The following is a 13,336-nucleotide window of genomic DNA, read 5'->3' as shown; positions in this document are numbered from 1 at the left end:
ACCTCAACCTCCCTAGTAGCTGGGACTACAGGTGCATGCCACCATGTCTGCTAATTTGTTAGAAACATTTTCTAGGGACAGGATCTCACTATGTTTCCCAGGCTGGTCTCAAGCTCCTGACCTCAAGCAATCCTCCCTCCTCAGCCTCTTAATGTGCAATGTGCTGGGATTACAGGCATGAGACATTGTGCCCTGCCTAGGTGTGAAAGTTCTATAGACAGAAAAATATGTATATCAGCACGTAGTACTGGGAAAGACTGAACAGCTCCTTGGACATTGGGATTTTTACATTTTTAAAACAGTGTTGTTAATGTCACAAATTGATTCAGCATCTAAAAACATTAAAAAGTAAATTTTCTATTCAACTAATCAGATCCATTTAATTAGCACTCTGCTTTGAGGAATGATATTTCAGCTGTGGATATAAAAAATTGGCAAGAGTTTTCACAGTTTTCTCCTTCTGCCTCATTAGTAAAATATAGAAATAGAAAAGGCAAAAGTACCCTACGACTATGTGCAGTGTGACATTGCCTCCCCAAAGGAGGCTTTCACTCAAAAAAAGTAGACCCTCATGGTTTCTATAAGTCTCCGAGCAAATTCTCTTCTGGCCACAGACTTTGGATGTAGAAAATAAGCTTATCGGGGCAGGTGGATATGTAGAGTTCACAATGGAAGCAGAGATAAAAGGAAGCCATGCTACCTACCTCCATAGGCTCTACTATGGCCTGATCTCTGCCCTGTCTTTGATCACTGGACAAAGAAACCAGTGACCATTGCAAATAGCACCCATTGTACTCAGAAGAAACCCATTCTACTTTTGTGAAAGAATTATCCTTTTTAAATAGCTCAAACAATATCCCAAGCAAAAAGTCACCAAGACTTTATTATATTGAATGGATAAGGTTTCCACTACTTCTGTCTAAAAATCAAATAATGCCCTTGGAGGACAGTTTAGGAATTAATAAATAATCTTTTGTTCTATGTAGTAAATAATAAAAGCTGGTTTTCTTAATTCCACTTTGAGAGTTGTGTGGTCTATGTTAGGAGGAAAGCAGGCTGGAGTCAACCATGGTTTATTCAATGCCAAGCTGTATTTCTTAGTCTCCCTTTCATTTCACTCTTTGCCATAGTGGGTCCATCATACTCCCAGGCCAGTGAGAAGTGCCCTCTAGTGATTGGATGGGTTCACTTGGCACCCGCCTCCATGCAGACAGAGCAATGCCTGTGTGGGTGCTTCCTGATCAAGACTGATAAGTGGAATGCAAATATCTTCTTTTGAATGCATGACCCTGGCATAGCCAGAGGGAATATGAGTGATGGTGCCTCAAAGCAGTAACTTTCTGCTTAGAGCTTGAGAGTTAAAGGTAAGGACCACACGTATACTTCGGCTCTAGCGAGTCTAAGGTGAGTAAAGCCTTCAGATTATCAGTAAAGAAAGATCTTAACTATTGGGCATGTGAATTCAAATAACGATGCAATTTTGTAAAGCAAAGAAGAACATAAGGAAGTTTGTCTCTCTGGTCTACTGCTCAACATTGCTACTTTTCATGATCAGACCTGATATCAGACTGAGGGATGAAGTAACTGTCTTAGTAGAAGTAGAAAATGAATGCATTTATTTTTCAGAAATAGCTTAAGTTTTAATGTTTTACATGATTTTGGAATAAAAAGGAAGGGTCTTTTTACTTTGTAAATGTACTCATTTTTTCAGTTCTTTTAAATCTCTTTTGATAGCATCTGTTATTGCGCCCTCATACATTTTCCTCATTTTATCTTATCTTAGGCATTCACTTTGATTTTAAATTCTCATAGATATTGAAAATTATACCTGTGTAATTTATGTTAAATATCTGGTCATGATCAGGGGCTGCAGGTGTGATTTACAATAATGTCAGTGTCTCATAGTGGTTTGGGTAATTTGGTCAAATTACTGGCCATTACTTCATAAATTGTGAGCTGTCTGGAGTTAAATTTTTTAAAGTTTTATTATATCCAATTCAATTCTACCAACACGTATAGAATGTTTAAAGAGTAAGGAGCATTTTGATAAGGTGGTCTGGAGAATGAGACAAAGATGATGAATTTATTATCCACAGTGGGAGGAGTCAAATGTATAAAGTGTTTTTTAAAAATCAGCATATTTATAAAATCCGAAGCAAAGGCAGCAGAAAAACTGTAGCTATTGTGTAATTTATTCTATAATCCTAAGTCAGTCTCATTTTTTAAAAATTAGCATTTATATTATCCCTTAATAGGAAATAGTTGAGGAAAAGATATGAAGGTTAAAGAGAACTTACCTAGATGCTGCAAATACTCATTTTAATTATTTATTTTGTTTAGGATGATAATATGGATACAAAATCTATTCTAGAAGAACTTCTTCTCAAAAGGTCACAGCAAAAGAAGAAAATGTCACCAAATAATTACAAAGAACGGCTTTTTGTTTTGACCAAAACAAACCTTTCCTACTATGAATATGACAAAATGGTGAGACATCATGTGTTCCATTGTTTTTATACTATTTATTACTTTTCCTAAGTCTCCACAACGTACTTGATCATAATGAAAGAATATCAGGTTTCTTAGCGTACACAGTGAAGATCCACTTCTATCCACTTATCACATGACCTTTTCCTAATGAAAGTATAATGAATTCAAGATAAAGGATTTTAAAACATTAGTTAACTTTACTAAGGCAAATTATAACTTTAGAACAGTGGTTCTCAACTGAAGGCATTTTTGCTCCCCAGGTGACATTGGGAAAAGACTGGAGATATTTTGGGTTGTTCCAGCTGGGGGATAGGAACAGTAAGTGTTAAAGGCATCTAGCGAGTAGAGGCCAAGAATGCAGCTAACCATCCTGCAGTGCACAGGACAGTCCTCACAACAAACAATTACCCAGCCTTAAATGGCAATAGTGCCTTAAAACATTGCTAGAAATAAGACTGTTCCTGTACAGGTGAGAATTCTACTATAGTAAAAATACTGAAATACTGTCATAAGATTGAACCAAAATGAAGATGCTTTGCAGAAGTTAAATCTTGATTTTCCTGAGTATATTAACCACATGGTAGGTGATTTGAAACACATTTCAAGATAATCAAACAAGATTATTAACCACTGGAATGTATGTGTTTGTGTCCAGATTCAAGGAATAGATTCTGTTGTCATTGGATTTTGACTATTATGGGATAATGGGAAGTGACTCTCCATTGCCCACCCCCTACCCTAATCTCCCTCTCAAGCATGACTTGAGCTTTATGTCTTTCCTTGTGCACCATGATGTATTGCATGAAGTATCTTACATTTTGTTTTTTAATTCAGAAAAGGGGCAGCAGAAAAGGATCCATTGAAATTAAGAAAATCAGATGTGTGGAGAAAGTAAATCTCGAGGAACAGACGCCTGTGGAGAGACAGTACCCATTTCAGGTAAAGGGAAGAACAACATTACATTGGGTGGATAGTTCTTCCTTTAATTTTTCTATTGTAAACTCAATATATCCAGGAAAAATAATGATATTTCAAAATAATCTATTCAGACAATAACAAGGCTTGGAATATTCCCACATGGGAGTTGGGCATTTTGCTAAAATTCTGTCCACAGTCTGCCTTCTCTGGAGGGAAGGGAAGCAAGACAGGAGTGTAAGTCGCAGTGACCTGACCTGCCTCAGGTCTGATCATCACTTTTAACACACATTGCTGAGTATCTCTGATGTGATACACAGTAGTAGGCATACTATGGGGAATGAAACACTGCTCCTACCCCAAGGCACTGACAGGGAAGTTGCAAAATAAACTAATACACAGACCATTACAAAGCAGTGAGGGTGAGTGTGCAGGTGGAGGTCAGCAGAACGCATCCACGGAGTCCCAGGATGTGGAAGCTTCGTTCCTCACTCCAAGAGGCTAGAGAGATATTCTATTGGAGGTGACACTCAGGTTGGGATGGACAAGTAAAATTTAGCCCAGCAAATATGAGAAGGACAGTGGGACAAAAGAAGCAGCAGGTGTCAAGGTATCAAGGCACTGATGAGTGAAATAGTATGACATGTTTAGAGAGCACTAAGTAGTCCCTATGAATAGAAAAGCCCATGCGACAGTGAAAGAGATGAGCCTGGAGAGGCGACCATGCTAAGGAGTTTTCATTTTATCCTGAAGTATTTTAAACAATGGTATGGTATGGAGTGTATGCTGACAGTACCTTTTGGAAATGGCCTAATCTAAGTCATGCCAAACTTTTCTTATATCATAAAAAGTTACATTTCTGATCTAAAGGTAGATGGATTGTCTTTCAGATGGCCTGACTACCCTGTGCTAGTATTAGGAACCTGTGGCCAAAAATGAAATACAATAATCCAGTTGATTAACAACCCATACTTCCCATTTGGAAAAAATATTACCAGGCCAGGCACAGTGGCTCATGACTGTAATCCCAGCACTTTGGGAGGCCAAAGAGGGAGGATCACTTGAGGCTGGGAGTTCAAGACCAGCCTGGGCAACATAGCGAGAACTCATCTCTACATAAGCATTTTTTTCACTGAAAAAATTACCAAATGGGGGGAAACCAGGGGAAGTCATGCTCATGGAAGATGCTGCAAACTCACCTCACAGAGGCACAGGGTGCTCAAACGATCACAGGCTTTCGAGCCCCCCCAGAGTTCCTAGTCCCACCGCTTATACTTGTGCAACCATAAACACATACTCAACTTCCATTTCTCGTAGAGTTGAAATAAGATTAAAATATTGAAGTAGCTAGGAAAGAGCCCAGCAACTAGTAAGTGTTTAACAAATGTGTCTATTTACCAACCAGAGTTGAATAAACTAGAGAAAGATCTGGAGAAGATATTATAACCTTCAAATGTTCAAACACTTGTCTTAAGAAATAGAAAAGTATATATTCTGGGGATTCCTGGGGTGCCACATGATTAACAGATGGAAGTAACAGGGAGACATATTTTTACTCAAAGTGAGTGTGAACTGTATAATGATCAGAATATATGCATATTGGCAGAGATGACATAGTAAAGAACATTCCATCCTTGAAGGTATTTTTAAAGATAGAGCAGTTAAACATTTTCCAGTGGGCTGTAAGGAAATCATGCACTGGGTAGGCAAATGGACCAGAACAATCCTAAGACACGTGTAATGTCTAACATATTAATGTCCATAGTCCGGGGCATCCATGATGAGAACTCAGTGTTCACTACTACTATTGGGTGCAGCATCGCTGTAATTTTCCAAAGTATAGGAGTGTCTGGGATAAAACAAACTGATAGCTGGAGGATTTTTTTAAGCAGATATTTTTTCCATCTAATTCCAGAGCTGATGTATACTATATAGGTAAACTCAAGGTTTCTTTTGGATGACAAAAAATTTGCGGGTGCACCAAAGTGAACTAAGTGCAATTATATATAAACACACCAAATATTTTCCTTTCCAGATTGTCTATAAAGATGGGCTTCTCTATGTCTATGCATCAAATGAAGAGAGCCGAAGTCAGTGGTTGAAAGCATTACAAAAAGGTAATTCAAAAAAAGAAATGTTGAAAGAGAAAGGTCAAAAAAAAGTCATAAAAGAGAGTCGTTTTTTGAGGCTTGGTGGAGGAAAGATATGGCAGTAAAAAGACTCAATGCCAAGAGACAATCTACTAATTTTCCTACTAACATCAGGGAATGTGTCAGACTCATCCTCATTTTTGCATTTGCATTGTTACATACAGGAAGCCTGTGGATCGGATACTCTGTCCCGCACAGAGCCAGTATTGTGCCTTCCCAGCAGCTTAGGGGAAGCCAGGCCACCTGCTCTCCACTCAGTATGCTTGCCTTTACCAGGGGGGAAAGTCTAGGTCATCATGGGGATATGTCAAGTCCTATAGGTACCAGACTTTTGATGTTTATAGAAAGTTACATCTAATACTTATACTGAGCATTTACCTTTTGCCAGCTACTTTTCAAATACTTGTAAAACATTTTTTTAGGTAACCCTCTTAATAACTCTATGGAAAGAGGTAATATTATTCTCCATTTTTCAGACAAGTGAAGTTTTTAAAACATGGCCAATGTCATAGATACAGTAATGAGGGACTCAGAACTCAATTACCTAAACCTGACTTTTTAACCAATACATTGTAAATGCTAGGCAAAACTGAAGATTTATTGAAGCTTTTATTCAGTGATGTTTAGGCCGCCCTGGTAACAACTTTTGGTAGAAGGGAGAGAATCATTGTTAATGATTTGGCACTATAGTATCTCGCTCTGTGATATTTTAAAGATGGGTAATGGTGTGAAAACAATATTTAACTCAAATGAATTGTTCTGTTTGTGAAATTTCAGGTATTATGCTCCTAGATGGAGGAAGATTTTATTTTATTTTATTTTATTTTATTTAAGTTTTAGATTATGATTCTTTCTCGGTACACCTCAAATTACGTGCAGTTACTCCACTTTGATGCAAATATACCCTTTTCACACATAGGGCTTAATTTTTCCTTTGCATAAAAAGGTTTAGCAACCCATTCTGCGGGTAGCAAGTGGTCCATTGCGGGACAGAAGCTCCCCTCTACCCACCACCAGCTCATTGAAATGAGAAAGGCAACCGCTCTAGAGTTAGATACACCTGCAGCAAAGTCCTGCTTTGCTGTGTCACCTAATAAAATCATCTAACATCTCTGGATTTAAGTTTCTTGACCTGTAAAATAGGAGATCACATTTCTTTTCTCCTAGAGCAGTCATGAGCCACAAATGAGGCACTCATAAATATATTAAAATATCTTATGCACAAACATGAGTCACTGTGGTTACACTAGGGCTTCTAGGAGGAGCTCTAAGATTCTGCTTCCCATTTAGTCTCCTTTGGTGGAATTTCCTGAGCAGTAGGTGCTATGTCCTATGTGCAGCTCTTGGTCATGCCCTGCTAGATCTCATGTGCCTGAGCAGCTCATGTGAAGACATACGAAATGTAAAGGAAGAGCAGAGAAAGAAGCAAAAATACATCTCCTAGCCCCTCATAAAACTGCAGAGAGTCCTGATCACTACAGCTGCCATATGCACAATAAGTGGTTTGTCTCTATGCACAATAAGTAGTTTGTATCAGTTAGTGATGCTTTGGGCTGCAGGTAAAAAGACATCAAACAGTTGATGAAACAAATCCACTTTTGTTCTTCTCCCACAGTAACAAATGCAAAGGTAGGCAGTCAGTCAAGGGCTAGTGCAGCAACTCAGTGAAGTCAGTAGGTATGCAGGCTCCTCCTAGCTTTCTGCTCTGTTATCCTTAGAGGCTGCTGGAGAGATTCCAAGCCTTCACAGAAGCCTCCCTGCAAACTTGTGCTTATGTCACATTATCCAGAACTATATCTGATGGCCATTGATGTGGAGGCTAGAGACAGTATCTTTTTTTTCCAGTCTCTGTGCTGGAAGATAGTGAGAAAGAAGGTGCATGGGATTTGCTGTCAAGTTGGCCAACCAACCTGCTGCAGGAAAACAAAGAGGTTCTCCTGCTCAAATATTCTCCCCTACAAAGTTTCATTGTGCTATAATGACTCCTCCTGACTTTTGTGTCTATTATTTGGCTCAAGCATTATAAACTGAGGTAGACATTTAAGACAGAATTTTCCAGATGTTAACCTACACTTGGAAGGTTTGGGCTGATTCAGTGGTAACATAGGAGTGTGGAGTGTGTGTCAACTATCGTGGTTCTGAATTCAACTAACCAGATGTGGAAAAAATGTACCCTTCCTTCCAAAAATTAAAACAGAAGGGGGTTTTGCAGAGGAGTTGGCACCTGTACATCGTGATGTAGTAGAAAAAGCCTGAGGCTGAGTCTCAGGTCTGCTATTTATTAAGCTTGTGAACTTGAGCAATTGTACCACCTTTCTGCACTTCAGTTTACCTAACTGTGTGAGAGGTATAATAACAATAGCTACCCCTCAGGTTCTTGAATCGATTAAATTAGAGGACATATGTAAAGGAAAATATGTAAATGTAAAGTCCTATAGATATATGAATATATGAGTTCCTCTTATTGTCATTATTAGGTGGTGAGATTGTTGCAATGTTGACTTTTGGATTTGGTTGGGAAAAGAATTAGTTACCCAGGAAACCAAATCCATGTAGTAAGGAAATAATAGGAATCCCAACATGCGGAGGCCAGGAGCTTAGAGAGTAGGAAGGCAAGTAATGTGCTCAAGAGATTGCAATGGCCATTTGGAACCAGAATTAGAAACTTACATTTTATAATTTTAACTCTTTTTGCCTTTTGTGATTTCTGCCACATGCAAACGCCAGCTTTTCAGCTAAACTGAGCTAAGTTAAATTAAGGGAATGATATCACTAAAGCCCACTGTTTATTGAACACCTACTTACTCTGGGTCAAACACTGCTAGCTGCTTTACATACATTATCTAACAGCCTCCCAAAGACCCGGTAAAGTAAGTATTATCTCCATACACTTCCTTGAGTCAGGACTGTAAAGGAGAAGCAGAACTCTCCTGGGATCAACATAAGGAAATCTCAAGATGAACATTAAGTCAAGAGAGAAAGAGTTAAAGGCACACGTAGAACAAGCCCTTCTCACCTAGATACTCTTCTTAAAATATACTAAGATCTTGTAGGTTTCTCTGTTGTATTTCAAAAGAGGCTAATTTGTTATAGATTAAAATTTCATTTATTTGAATTATACATTGCCCTATTCCTGTGGCTTTTTAAAATATGCACATATTCCTAGGAAAGTAGCCCCATAAACCATTCATTCCTTAGTATAAGCATGTCAAAGTCACAAAAGTCAAGGAAGGGATGAGAAGCAGTTCTAAATTAAGGGAAGCAAAGTGCCATGTGTGATTTTGAATTGGATCCTTGATCAGAAAAAAAGTGAGTGATTATAAAGGCCATTATTGGAATAATTAGAAAAATTTTAAAGATGAAATATTTATTAAATAATAAATGCAGGCATAAAAAAGAATGAGTTCATGTCCTTTGCAGGGACATGAATGAAGCTAGAAGCCATCATCCTCAGCAAACTAACACAGGAACAGAAAACCAATCACCGCATGTTCTCACTCATAAGTGACAGTTGAACAATGAGAACACATGGACACATGGAGGAGAACATCACACACCAGGGCCTGTTGGGGGATGGGGGGCAAGGGGTGGGAGAGCATTAGGACAAATACTTAATGCATGGGGGGCTTAAAACCTAGATGATGGGTTGATGGTGCTGCAAACCAGCATGGCATATGTATCCCTATGTAACAAACCTGCACGTTCTGCACATGTATCCCAGAACTTAAAGTAAAATAAAAATTAAAAAATTTTAAAAATTAATAATAATCACATTGTATCAGTGTTAAATTTCCTGAGTTTGATAACTGTATTACAGTTGTATAAGGGATTGTCCTTGTTAATGTAAGTTATGTACTGAAGCATTTATGGATGACATTATTTAGGTCATACAATCTACTACTTCCTCATAAATTATTAAGCACAATATAATGATGATTTTAAAAGTGAAAAAATAATACATATGTACAGAGAGAAAGTGATAAAGCAAATGTGACAATCAGTTAATAATTGGTGAATCTAGGTAAAAGACATATGGATGCTCATTGTATTAATTTTATTCTTGCAACTTTTCTGTACATTTGAAAATTTTCACAATAAAAAGTAGATAGAAGTGTATGTTTATCTGGGCCTTTTTAAAGAACTTTTTGCTAAAATTTAGCCCCACCCTTCCCCTTCTGCCACAAGAAAACACCATGTGCTATAACCCACTCTCTTTCTTTACGGATATATCTCTAAAATCCTAACATCAGGCTGATCTGTATATGCATTTTACTAGTTATTTTTTCTTCAAAAATGATATGTTATTGTGTTGTTCTCAACATACTCATGGTTAGACTTTTCTTTTTTCTTTTTGGCTTATTAACTGTTGAGTGAAAGACCTATATCCTTCTGGAACCATTTGCTCTTACCTTGGTTGCTGGCCAAATGGGGTTTTTATTGTTCTGTGATTACAGCACTTACTGAATATGTTTCTCCTCTTGGATCAACATTTGCTAACGTCTTGTTTTCTTCCTGTCTGCTCCTCAGAGATAAGGGGTAACCCCCACCTGCTGATCAAGTACCATAGTGGGTTCTTCGTGGACGGGAAGTTCCTGTGTTGCCAGCAGAGTTGTAAAGCAGCCCCAGGATGTACCCTCTGGGAAGCATGTAATGTGTGATTCCTCTGTTGGACTGGACCTTGGGTGGATAGTGCTCCATTAGGCTAAACCTGCCAGAGGCCAGAAGAGCTTGCCAGAAAACAAGATGTGCCAGATTGGTTGGCATCATGAAAATTCAGCCTTGCAGATGCTATGTGACAAATGAAATCTCATTCTAGGGTCAATTGAGTCATGGCCATTAAGATAATAACAATATTAACGTCTGCCATTCTTTCATTTCATGAGAAACATTTTAAAAATTTTAATCATTAATCAAGCAATGAGCTGTTATTTCCTCCCATAATTTTTATTGGTTCAAGATAAACTCCAAAAAGGTAGAATATGTTGGATATGTCATCATGGTTCAAACAGCTAGGTTTCCAGTTTGATAAGAAAACCAGCTCGCTCTTCTTATAAATAACAAAAATCACAAATTGAAAAAACAACATTCTTTTTTTTTTTTTTTAAAAAAAAAGAAAGATATAATTTAACACTTTTCATCACCATATATACTAAAATGATGGTCAACTTTTAAAATATATTTTTAAAGCAGTTTGCCATTCTGTATATGTGTGTTAATTTCTTAATGACATGAGAGAAGGGGTTGCTTTATGTGAAATCAAATTCTATCTAGAGTTGTATTCCCAGGGAAACAAGAGGGACTTATATATATTTAAAGTTTATAATTATTTAACATAAAGTTGTCAAAAAATACAAAATAGGAGAACTTATTTTGGTAACAGTTTTATCAGCCTGGACAAAATATGCCTGGATTACAATGGCTTTACAGAATTGAATGAGATCAGCTACAGAATAGAACTTCATGAACTGGAAAAGATACAGACACATAAAATATTTTTTAAATTCACTTCATAACGGTATTGATACCCAACAATCATGTTAATGCTACTACTGGTCATTTTACCCCCCAAAATCAATTAATAAGTATTCATTGTGTTTTCCATCTTAATTAGACTATACAATGAATATTTATTAATCTCAACTAGATCACATTGCTCTGTATACTCATGAATTACAGTGATTTAATGAACTCTACAGATTGGCTGCACATGGGCCTTCCCTCCACTGTAAGGGACTGAGGAGTAATGTCTCCTTATGGTGTTAATCATTTTCCCCAGTGGTTTTGTCTATGGTCTTTTATCATTACCTAGCAGGTCAGATTCCAGCTTTGACCATGCCCTAACTTTCTGGAAGGAGCAGGAAAAAGGCCAGAGAGAGCACTGCCTTGGGATTGCCTTCCTAGGCTCTGTCTGGATGACACTCAGCATGTGTTCTGGGTGCCACAGGTGCTGTGCCTCTGAGGAAAACTACAGAGTGTAGAGGTGTTACAGTTCCTGAGCAGCTGTAATACTGTCTATCTGTCCAAGTATAATTTATTCCCTTGGCTTCTTCTGCTGAGCTACCAGGAAGTCCATGGGCATAACAACTAAAAGAAAAAGTTGGGTGTCTTTATTTCTTTTTGTCCAAGATGCCTTGATCCACCATTTTTCCAGGATACATGGCCTACATAGGAGCTGGGCCTTATATAGGAAAGCTACAGAATCACTCCAGATGTTGTGTCTGGATTCACTTAATCTGGAGTATTGCTCACACAAGCTGGTTCATTCTTTTAATTCATAACATTGAGTGTTTCTCTTTGTTTTGTTTGAAGTTCCTTCTGATATTACTTTGTTTTAATGCTCAGATGCTAATCTGCATATTGCAGTCAAAGAAGAGAAATACAGAGTTCCTACCTTCCCAGACAGAGTGGTAAGTCAATATTTTAAAAATGTTTTTCATGGTCAGGATATATTAAATAAACCAAGAGTTGCCAGATTCAAGACTAGAAAATGTGGAATTCATTTAGACTTCCCAGGAAAGAGAGAAAAACTATGAGCTCCAGACAATAGCTACGGGTGGTATTGAATAGTGGATTCAAATATAGAACCATTGTAATATCTGATATTTTTGTGTTTAATTGTTGTGTCTTTTCCTAGCCAGTAAGCCCATAAATAGTCACCAAAAAAATGTGTACATGTGGGAGATGTCCTTAAGATGGCATCACACATAACAGGCAGCTGTTATTAGCTGTCATTCTTTCCTTACCATCAACATGGCCAAGACTGCTTCATGGAAGTATCCTGGTGTTGAAATGGAACTCTATAGGACAAAAGCAGAAAACAACATAATTCTTTCCCTCCATTATCCCTTCAAAACTATTCAGTGGGCTTTCTTCCCCGCTTCCAAATAAAGTCTTTGCCAGATTCCATAGTTTTGCAGTCACTCTGAAATGATAAAAATTTCCCCATTACTTGTAATCATGAGAACAGCCTCTGAATTGTTCCACCCAATGTTATTATCATATGACTGCAAACATCATTCCAAGTTAAACATCCTTCACCTAGCTTGGGCCTGCATCACCTGGCAGCCTGCTTTTGGGGAGGGATTTTGGAGTGGCTGAGGTTCATGGCCCTTTCAGAGTTAGTTCCAAGGAAGACGAGGTCTAATTAAAAAAAGACACACATAGCTATTTCTGTCATGATGTGGTGGTGGTATCTGAGTGAGTTTTCCAGCACTGATTCTTTATCTCATGGGAGACTTTTGGGAATTTCCTACTGAAGGGCAGATCCATATGTAGTTTTATGACAGGGGAGAGATTTTGATCCTCAGCTCTTGGATTTTCAGATTTTCAGCCCTCAACCTTTCAAGATGGCTGTCAGCCAACTTTTTCCCAAGGGTGGAGTTGGCCTATAAGAAAACAAACAAAACCTTGATTGCTCTGGTTAATTAAGCTGTATGTAGCTCTTTCTTGAAGTACAGGCTACTGCTCTCTTTTTGCTCTGCTCTCTTAGATTCATAGCCACAGCCTCCTGTTTTTAGGGTTCCCAGGCAGGTGTGAGCCTCCTCAAATGCCAGGATACATACAAAATGGCTTCCCAGTAGTTCTCTAGAAGTTCACCTGAAAGCAAGGGGATATCTCCACCCACCTATTGGATCTATGGTGTCTTGGGTACTTATTTTCAGCTACACACATTCGCACACACTTACTTCTCTCTTTCTAAGTAAAAGCAACATAATTTTTGTGAATCAACATGAAAGACAAAAATAATCCATGATTGTAGTAGACTGAATAATGTCCCCCAA

At 38.0% G+C, this 13,336-nt stretch overlaps 1 protein-coding gene across 1 annotated transcript in view; it reads left to right on the top strand.

Moving 5' to 3' along the window:
- Window positions 1-13,336, top strand: part of BMX (BMX non-receptor tyrosine kinase) — a 54,721-nt gene that overhangs the window by 5,253 nt on the left and 36,132 nt on the right. The window contains exons 2-6 of the mRNA XM_007991107.3: window positions 2,341-2,487; window positions 3,325-3,429; window positions 5,441-5,522; window positions 10,083-10,202; window positions 11,898-11,962. Of these exons, the coding sequence (XP_007989298.3) occupies window positions 2,341-2,487; window positions 3,325-3,429; window positions 5,441-5,522; window positions 10,083-10,202; window positions 11,898-11,962 (519 nt within the window). The remainder of the gene's footprint in view (window positions 1-2,340; window positions 2,488-3,324; window positions 3,430-5,440; window positions 5,523-10,082; window positions 10,203-11,897; window positions 11,963-13,336) is intronic.

Source organism: Chlorocebus sabaeus, chromosome X (assembly GCF_047675955.1).
Source record: "Chlorocebus sabaeus isolate Y175 chromosome X, mChlSab1.0.hap1, whole genome shotgun sequence".
In the NCBI taxonomy this organism is placed as follows: domain Eukaryota; kingdom Metazoa; phylum Chordata; class Mammalia; order Primates; family Cercopithecidae; genus Chlorocebus; species Chlorocebus sabaeus.
Note: the sequence above shows the minus strand (reverse complement) of the source record. Positions and strands in the feature narration are given on the sequence as shown.